This window comes from Leptonychotes weddellii, chromosome 15, assembly GCF_054177405.1.
Source record: "Leptonychotes weddellii isolate Sample4059 chromosome 15, ASM5417740v2, whole genome shotgun sequence".
Lineage (NCBI taxonomy): Eukaryota > Metazoa > Chordata > Mammalia > Carnivora > Phocidae > Leptonychotes > Leptonychotes weddellii.
In genome coordinates this window covers 49579392-49588022 of record NC_138383.1, presented here as the reverse complement: position 1 = coordinate 49588022, position 8631 = coordinate 49579392, and the positions used below count along the sequence as shown (strand labels likewise).

Sequence of the window (8631 nt, the reverse complement as noted above, 5' to 3'; positions counted from 1 at the left end):
TTCATAAAATGGCTTCAGAGGTAGGGGCTAGAGGAGAGACCAAAAATAAACTGGGGTGGGAAAGAAAAACAACCAGGAGGAGGTGAGAGCTGGCTGGTTCCTTCTCAGCCTGATCCAGGGGAGGGACATGGTGCCTCTGAACAACAGGATGGATCCCTTCCTTCAGCCCTTGGTAGGGGACAGAGAAGAAGCAAACGGCTGCTGCTTCGGCCCTCCTGAGTCTCAAGGAAAAGGGGAAAGCCGATGTTTTGATGTCATGAGTCATGGGAAGGGGGGAGGGGTGCTGGGTGGGGTACAGGGCAGCTGGAAAAACTGGCAGACAACCTGCGTGAGAGAAAGACAGGGACAAATGGTGACCGCGACCCCTCCTCAGGCCCCAGCGCCCCACCTCCGGGGCTGCCCCCCGGGCGCAGCCGCTCACCAGATGGTAGCTCTGGGGGTCCTTCGTGTTGGAGTCACTCCAGTATGGTGGTGGGGGGGTCCCCACTGTTGATGGGGGCTGAGGTCTGGCGAGAACAGGGGCAGTCATTTGAGACCCTCTTATCCTTGAGAGCCCCCAACTTTAACCTTCTTCCACCTTTTTTCTTCCCATTCCTCCCACAAGCAGGGGCTGGGGCTTCCAAGCAGAGCAGGGTGGGGGGCGGGGAAGGGCACCTGCCGGAGGTGGTGGACCCAACAGCAGTAGTCTGGGCTCCCTGGTGTGTGTTGGGCGGGGGGGCAGGGGCAGAGAAGGGAAGGGAAACAGGCTGGGGCCTTTTCTCTTACCCCCCTAGACCCCCACCAAGCAGCCCAGGTCCTCACCTCCGGGGCTGTGGGCTGCCTGGGTCCGGGGGGCTGCTGCCGCCGCCGCTGGAAGTAGGGCCGGTTTCGTGGGCGCTGAGGCTCAGGCCGGGACCCATCAGTGGGGCCTTGGCTGGGCTTGGTCTCGCCATCCCCACCTTCTGTGGTAGGCTGCTGGGGTGGCCTGGGGCGGAAAGGCCTGGGGAGACAAGTGGGGGACTTGTTCCGTCTCCCTCCCTCCCAGGGCTCCCCCAGCCCAGGGGAACCAGCCTGCTTTCCCACCGCCCTGGGCATCACTGAGCTGCCCTCCCCCCCTCGCCACTAGCCTCAGGCTCCTCTTAGCAGCCTCGCTCTTCCCCTCCCCGCTCCCCCCAGACCAATACCAGACGGGGAGGGGAAGACGGCCCCAGAAAGGGAGTCTTACCTTCGGTACCGAGGCCGGAATCTGGGAGGGGGGACGCGCTCATCTCCCTGTTGGTCCCCCTCCAATGGGGCTGTCTCTTTGGGCTCTACCCCGTCGGTGCCCTAGGAACACACAAAGGCCTGGGGGGCGGGGAGGGACACCTGCTGCCCCGGGGCCCTTTCCGGCCCCCCTCCTCTTCCTCTGGAGACTCTGAGGTCTCCGTCCTCGCCGACGCCCCTCCCCACACGCCCAGGACCCCCACCTCCATAGGCTGCTGCTGGTTGGGGGGCCGAGGGCCTCGCACAAAGCGCCGTCGGTAGAAGAAGGGAGGTGGGCGCCGCCGCCTGGGCCTCTGCCCAGAGTCCTCGGCCCGCTCCCCTTCGCTGCCCGGTTCAGTTCCGCCTGACGGAGCCTCTGCCACCATGGGTGGCGGGGCAGCTGGACGAGGCCGCGGGATGAACCTGCGGAACCTGCGCCGATTGGGGGCATAGCGGCTGCCCTTCACTGGCGCGCCCCCCGGCCCAGTTACGTTAGCAGCTTCCGCACCCTGGGGGTGAGGGAGACGGGGAGGACAGTGAGAGCTCACCCCAGCTGCGCGCCCGACACCCCCAAACCTGCCTCCCCTTCTCCCAGCTAAATCCCCCTCTCCGGCTTCCCTGCAGCTCCTCCGGGCTGGGGTCTCCTGCCCTCCCCCTGGGGCCCGGGCCTTCGTGTGGACCCTTCTAGGAGAGGCCTCCTCTGTAACTTGCCCCTCCCGAGTAGCTGCTACGGACCCTCTTGGGGTGGGGGGGGAAGGTGGGGGAGGAGGAGGGCGGACTCAGGACACGTGGAGAACAGACTGGAAGTGCTTGGTGCGTGACAAAGAAACCCAGATGTTATTAAGAGGGACGTGTCTGTAGGACACCAGAGTGGCGAAGGCTACGCGTCCTCGGGAGAGCTCGGCCCCAATCCCAAGGCCCGGGCTAACTGGCCCGAGGAAGGGGGGCCTCGGGAGGGCCTCCCTCCTGCAGCCGGGCCACCCCTGCCCCGCCGCAGCCCGAACCTTCTCTCCCTCCACGACATCGAACTCCACTGTCTCCCCATCTCCGACACTGCGCAGGAACTTCCTGGGGTTGTTTCTTTTAATGGCCGTCTGGCAGGGGAAAGGCCATGAGAAAGGTGAGGGCAGCAAGCCCGGAGTCTCCCTCACCCCTGCTGGGCCCGCCACCCCATTTCGTGCGGTTCACCATCCATCATCCGTGTGGCCAGGCCAGGCCGGAGGGCGGAGCACGGAGGCAGGCCAAGTTCAGTGGGGGAGAAGCCGAAAACCAGGCTCCTCCCAGCCCTCAGCACTGTCCATCCCCACGACACACTCCCTCCTCCCTTTCCCCTCCAGGATTTCCCAAAGGGAGGCCAGAAGCAGGAACTCAAAGCAAAACCAAAAGCAGAGACAGTGCTAAGTTGCCCAGTGGGCCAAATGCACCACTTCTTACCTGAGAGCTCCTCCCCCCCAGCAGTGGTTCTCAACCTGCGGGGCCCCAGCCGCAGCACCTGGAGAGCTCCTGCAAATGGGTGCTGGGCTCCGCCCCCAAGCCCCACTGCTTCAGCAGGTCTGGGGGGAGCTGAGAATTGGCAGGCAGGTGATGCTGCTGCCGCGGGGACCACACTTTGAGAACCAGCGCACCCAAGTAGCTCTAGCCTGTGTCCTGTCCCTCAGAACACGGCCTAGGATTCGTCCTCGTGTTAACAGGTCCTGATGTGGGGAGTGAGCACACCACGGCCGGGGGGCAACAAGCTCATTTCTCACAGACAGCGGGACACACGTGGGGCCAATGGTGGTTAATACAGGCACCTGAGGCGAGGGGGAGAAGAGGGCCGTTTCCTGGTGGGCATGCTGTCGTGAGGGGAAAAGCAGGAGAAAGCTGCGTGCTGCTGAGGATTATGGCATAGGCCTTTCGAGAGAGAGAGAGAGAGAGAGAGAGAGAGAGAGAGAGTGGGTTCTTCCCCACCCCTCTCCCCCCTAGCTCTTACCTGGTGAACAAAGACATCCTCCTTGGTGTCATTCCTGCAGAACAGGAGGGGTTGTTAGGGGGGGACCTTGGTGAGACCTCCCCAGCTGCCCATGCCCCAAAGCAGCAGGCCCATCCTCGCCGGCCTCCCCTGGCTCCTTGCAGGGGCTGGGGGGGGTGGGGAGAGATGGGGGGCCTGGGGAGTGACAAGAGCCAGAAGCTGGTATGAAGAGAAGTATGGCGAAAACCCTGAGCTTCCTAAGGGCAGAGGGGGAAGGCAAAGTCACCTTGAAGATGCCGGGCCAGCTCTTTACCTGCTGAGGACTCACCTCTCTGTCCCAGGGGCACCTTAGAACCTGGCAGTGCTGAGTTTAACTATCTCTGGCCCCCACCCCCAACCCCTATCATGGCTGGAAAATTCCTCTCCATGTCTTCCTTTCTATAGTCTAGAAGGAAAGAGAAAGTACGGACGGGGAAAGGAGCAGAAGGGGACAATGTGTCCAGAACCTGCTCTAAACATCCCCAAGACTTTATTCTCACCCTCAGCCCAGAGGTGAACCCCAGGGTCAGCCCCCCCCATCAACATACCAAAGGACCAAGGGTGAGAAAGAAGAAAATATTTTACCATTTTCAATCACGACTTGCCTATTACCCCAGTTTATCCTAGCACCCCACGGCGGGGAGGGGGGGGATGGATTTTCCTTCAGAACTTCCCAGGAGCCCTCAGTTTCCAGAATTAGAGAGGGATCCTTCCCTAGATCAAATGTTCTCACTTTAAAGCACTTGGATCTGCACAAAGGTCAGCCTGCTAAGAGGGAACTGGGGCCTCCCGGGAGGGCTGGGCTGGGCAGGGTGCCCGGGTTGGGGAAGGGCCCACTGGGGGAGACCTGGCTCTGCTCAGAATCCGCCTCGACAGCCCCTCCGCAGTCGCGGGAGGGCTGGGGCTGTCCAACTGAAGGAAAGCAGCAGCCTCTGCCGGGGCTGGCTTCCTTCCCCAACCGGCCCCTCCAGCCTCCGTCCCGTCAGGGTCAGGTGAGGGGATTCAAATGAGCCAGCAGCCCTCTAAGGGAGATGAGTCAGGGGAGTGCTCCTCCAGCCGCCGGAGACAGGAAATGAGGATTCCAGCCCGGAGCCTTGAGGCGCACACAGCAGGTACATTCTGCCCCAAAGGCAAACTAAACCACAAGGTGAGACAGACAAGCTGGGCAGCTCAGAGCCAGGTTTGCTAAGTTCCTAGATCATTAATTCTCTGCTGCCCTTGGAGATGCGCAGGAGACTTCACCTTGCCCACATTTGTGCGGCGGCTAAAGACGTTCAATCAGCGTCAGCTGGACATTGCAACCACGTGCCTCAGCAGGGGGAGGGAGGAGGTCGGGAGGGTGTCCAGTCCCACAGGCCAGTTTGGAAGACACCCCTTCCACCCCCTCCCTGGGTTTCTCAGATACCTGTTGATGAATCCGTAACCATTCCGGACGTTGAACCATTTGACAGTGCCCAGGACTTGGATTGCTGCCAGGCAGAGATGCAGTGGGGTCAGTAAGATGGGGGGGAAGAGATGGAGTTGGGCTCAGTTTGGAGACACTCCAAATCCAATCTACCTCCCCTTTACCCATTAAGCATAACTTCAAGCCACCCGTTTCGCCCGGTAGCTTCAAAGCATTCTTTCTGATCCCAGGTCCACCAAATGGAAGCGCCCACACAGCGGTGCTCAGGCTTTCAAGAGCCTTCCAACTCTAAGTCAGTTTGCTCCTGGGCTACAAATCCAGGCCCTTCACCTAGAACCAGGTACTCACCGGGCCCACCAAGTCCTGCCCTCCCAACGTGAGGATTCCCAGTGCACCTGCTTCCCAGGCTGACCGAAGGCTGGGACTAGGCCGAGTCTCCCGCCGCGGGGGCGTGCCCAAGCGCCCAGCGGGACCTGCCCACCACGCCCCCCCAGCAGGGAAGGCGCGGCGGGACTTCCCACCAGGCGAACTCACTCGGGTCAGCTGCCCCCAGCCCAGCCAGTCCTTGGAGCCTCGGGGCCCGGCCGGCCTTCGGCTTCTCGGGACCGCGTGGGCTCCGCGATGCCCCTCCCCCAGCCCGTCGACCCCGTAGAGCCGCTCCGGCACGCGCCCGCCCCTCACCCAGCACCGGCTTGTCCGCCTGACTCCGGACCGGGGGCGCGGGGGTCCCCGACGCTGCCGTCGCGGGGTTGCCAGGGGTGCGGGGACCCGGCGCCGAGGGGGTTCCGGCAGCGGGGCCCGAGGCGGCTCCGACCCCGCCGCCGCCCGCCCCGCCGCCTGCTTTCTGTGGCTCCCCCGCGGGCACCGGTACCACCACCGCTACCACGCCTGCCGCCGTCGCGGGCACCGTCGCCGCGGGGACCGCTGTCGCCACCGCTGCCGCCTCCGCCTCGCTCATCCCGCCGGGTCCGGTACCGGCCCCCGCCGCCGCCACCTCCTCCGCCGCCGCCACCGCCCCGGCCCCTCCCCCTGGCTCGCGAACCCGCCGCCCCGCTCGGTCCTCGCGCCCCGAGCCTCGCCCGCACGCCGGCAGCGGGGCCGGGGTCAAGGCCAATCGCAGCCCGCAGCCGCGGCGCGCGCAGGCCCCGCCTCCCGGCCACAGGCCAATCGGAGAGGAGCAGCCCCCCGGCCCGCACGCCGGCCCCGCCTCCCGGACTTCGCGCGGAGGCCGAGGCCCCTGCTCAGCGCCCCGTAAGTACACCTGGGCCCCGCCCCGCGACCATCACATGACCGCCGCCAGCCCAGCCTATTGGCCGACGGCCCCTTTCCCCTCCCCCTCCGCCCCTCTCCACCGGCCGCGGGAAATCAAACGGGCTGGTTGCGCCCCAACCGCCACCTGGCCTCTGCGCGCAGGGCGGGGCGGGGGGCGCAGCTCCAGGGTTGCCCCTGACGACCCGGGTGGGGGGCCGGCGCCGGCAGCCTCCGCTCGGGCTGGGGACGGCACCGCTCCCCTCCGCCCTCGAGACGGCCGGGGCCCGCACACCGCCTCTCCCCGAGGGATGCCCCGCACGCCCCGGGCCGCGGACCCGCCCGCGCCGCACAAGGACGACTTTCGCAGCTCGCAGTTGCGCTCACTTTTGCTTTTGAGGTAGAATTCACAGAGCAAAATGCACAACTCCCCTTATCCGTGCGGCCAACACCCCGGCCAAGGCTGTTTTGACCTCGCCCGAGGGAGGAAGTTCCCTCGAGCCCCTTCCAGGCACCCCCAGCCTCCCCGCGGACCCCGCTGTTTCGGGGTCCCGCGCGCCCCGTCCAGCTCCTGGGCCGCTCGGTCCGCCTTTTTCCTTTCCCCCAACCGGCCAGGCCCTGCGGCCTCGTGGCCTTTGCACGGGCGCCTTCCTCCACCTAGAACTCCCCTCCGTGATTCTCAGGGTGACCTCCCTAGCCCATCATCCTTCATTTTTGTCCTGGCTGAGGACAAGAAGAGCGGAGCGGCTCCTGCACCTGCCCATTTATTCTGTCCCGCCCCTGCCCCGCGAGGCTGAACTGCACGGCGGTAAGGACTTGTCGGCCTGATTGACGCCCGCAGCAGCCGCTCACTATTTCTCGAAGAAATGCACGATCCCCATTCCGCAGATGGGAAGACTGAGGTCCCGGCGCGAGGCTTGCCCCAGATTTCTTTCTTTCTTTCTTTCTTTTTTTTTTTTTAAAGATTTTATTTATTTATTTGACACACAGAGAGAAAGCACAAGTAGGCAGAGAGGCAGGCAGAGAGAGAGGCAGAAGCAGGCTCTCCACCGAGCAGGGAGCCCGATGCGGGACTCGATCCCGGGACTCCAGGATCATGACCTGAGCCGAAGGCAGTCGCTTAACCAACTGAGCCACCCAGGCGCCCTTGCCCCAGATTTCAAGGGAGCCCGGGTGCTCGCCCGGAGCTGCAGTGTCCCTCCCGGACTAATGCGGCTCCAGAAGTCGCTCCTCCCGAGGGCCGCCCCCAACCCCCGACCCCGGCAGCGCGTATTTTTAACCGGGACGCTGCGCCCCAGCCAGGCCTCGTGCCCGCACGCGCCGCGGGCCCCACGTGCGCGTCCCCAGTCCCGGAGTCCGCGCTCCAGCCGCGGCCAATCCCGGTGCCGGCGCGCCCTCTGCCGGCCGCTCCCGGAGGCGCCGGCTTCCTCGCGGTCCTGCCCCCTGCTCCCCCGCCCGCCCCACCGCTGCGGCCCTTCGCGAGGCGACGGTTCTCTCTGTCCCAGCGCCTCGGGCAGCGCGGACAGAAAAAGAGGGAAAAGTGAGCAAACAACTAAATCACCAGGCAAGGCCGTGAAGGATGCAGAAATGACTACCCTCCCTCGGACTGTTAAGGACCGAGGTACCTGTGTCCAGCCCCGAGCTCGAACAATGTAGAAGCGGGAGGGTAGGGCTGGGGCAAGGCAGGCGAGAGACCACGCAGGGCGGCCCCGGCAGCAGAGGGAGCGTACGAAGGGGCAGAGGGAGTTCTGGTGTGGACTGGTTAACTGCACTACGAGATGAGGCTCATAGGAAGGGGCAGCCGTGTCTGCAGTAAGGTTAAAAAGATGTCAGGAGAGGGCGCCTGGGTGGCTCAGTTGGTTAAGCGTCTGCCTTCGGCTCGGGTCATGATCCCAGAGTCCTGGATCGAGTCCCGCATCGGGCTCCCTGCTCGGCAGGGAGTCTGCTTCTCCCTCTGACCCTCCTCCCTCTCATGCTCTCTGTCTCTCATTCTCTCTGTCTCAAATAAATAAATAAATAAAATCTTTAAAAAAAAAAAAAAAGATGTCAGGAGACCCCAGGGTGAGGACGACAGCGCGCAGGCAGGAAAGAATTCCTGCTCGTGCAACAGTGATGTACTCTTTATCTCCACGGGCAGGAATTAGCAGATGCCTCAGAGATCAGCAGGTGATTTCCCTGTTCAAGTGAAGGGTTTGCCCGTGTGATTTTTTTGGCGATTTAAATATGTTTACAAGCCAGAGCTAGCCAGGGCTCCGGCCATTCTAGCCCAAAGGCTTCCTCCTCTGCCACTCTCTTTCCGTTCGCTTCTGTCCACCTCGAGTTCACTGTCTTGCCTTGTCTTGTTCACTGTCCTTAACAAAATAAAAGCAAACCCCCTGCCTCCTTATCTGTCCTCGCCCTTTGCAGCACCATCAAAGAAACACCAGGCTTCCTGAGAGCAGTCCTTACGGTCTCTGCTTCCTTGTCTTTCCTTCCCACCCTACCAACCCAGATCTGGTCTCTCCCCTGCCACTCCACCGAGATGTCTTCGGCAACGGTCCACAAGCCCTTCCCAATCGAGTCAGTCACTGCATGAGGTTGGGTTCTCTTTCCTCTCGTCCAGACGAGTGTCCCTCTGGCCGTGTTGCCGTGCCCGCAGGCCTCTCCTTCCGCGGCTTGTTCTACTCCACCAGCCTCTGCCTTTTCTGGACTGTCTTCTCCTGCCACCTGCCTTCTGCAGGTCATTCTATTCATTATTCACTGCCCCCCCCCCCAGTTTGGGCGGCCA

The 8631-nt window shown here is 63.4% G+C and overlaps 1 protein-coding gene across 2 annotated transcripts; it reads right to left on the bottom strand.

Moving 5' to 3' along the window:
- Positions 1–6: 6 nt before the first annotated feature.
- On the bottom strand, positions 7–5924 carry YBX2 (Y-box binding protein 2). Of its 2 annotated transcripts, none has more exons than XM_081805816.1 (9): positions 5298–5924; positions 4617–4680; positions 3194–3227; positions 2226–2315; positions 1446–1730; positions 1205–1305; positions 766–979; positions 422–506; positions 7–324 (listed from the first exon to the last, which is right to left on the bottom strand). In XM_081805816.1, exons 1-8 carry the CDS (start codon positions 5572–5574, stop codon positions 456–458), a joined length of 1116 nt encoding a protein of 371 aa, XP_081661942.1. In that variant the 5' UTR covers positions 5575–5924; the 3' UTR covers positions 7–324; positions 422–455. The 2 variants fall into 2 exon arrangements, with proteins under 2 accessions (XP_081661942.1, XP_006739015.2); XM_006738952.3 differs by having other exon boundaries at positions 802–979; positions 5298–5923.
- Positions 5925–8631: the final 2707 nt, after the last annotated feature.

What these genes read in the sequence shown, in the direction of transcription:
- YBX2 (XM_081805816.1), bottom strand. Translation starts at nt 5,574, where the DNA reads ATGAGCGAGGCGGAGGCGGCAGCGGTGGCGACAGCGGTCCCCGCGGCG. An exon ending in GGTTACGGATTCATCAACAG is followed by an intron (nt 3,228 to 4,616) that starts GTATCTGAGAAA and finishes CCTGTTCTGCAG; the next exon opens with GAATGACACCAAGGAGGATG. An exon ending in ACCAGCAGCAGCCTATGGAG is followed by an intron (nt 1,306 to 1,445) that starts GTGGGGGTCCTG and finishes GTGTGTTCCTAG; the next exon opens with GGCACCGACGGGGTAGAGCC.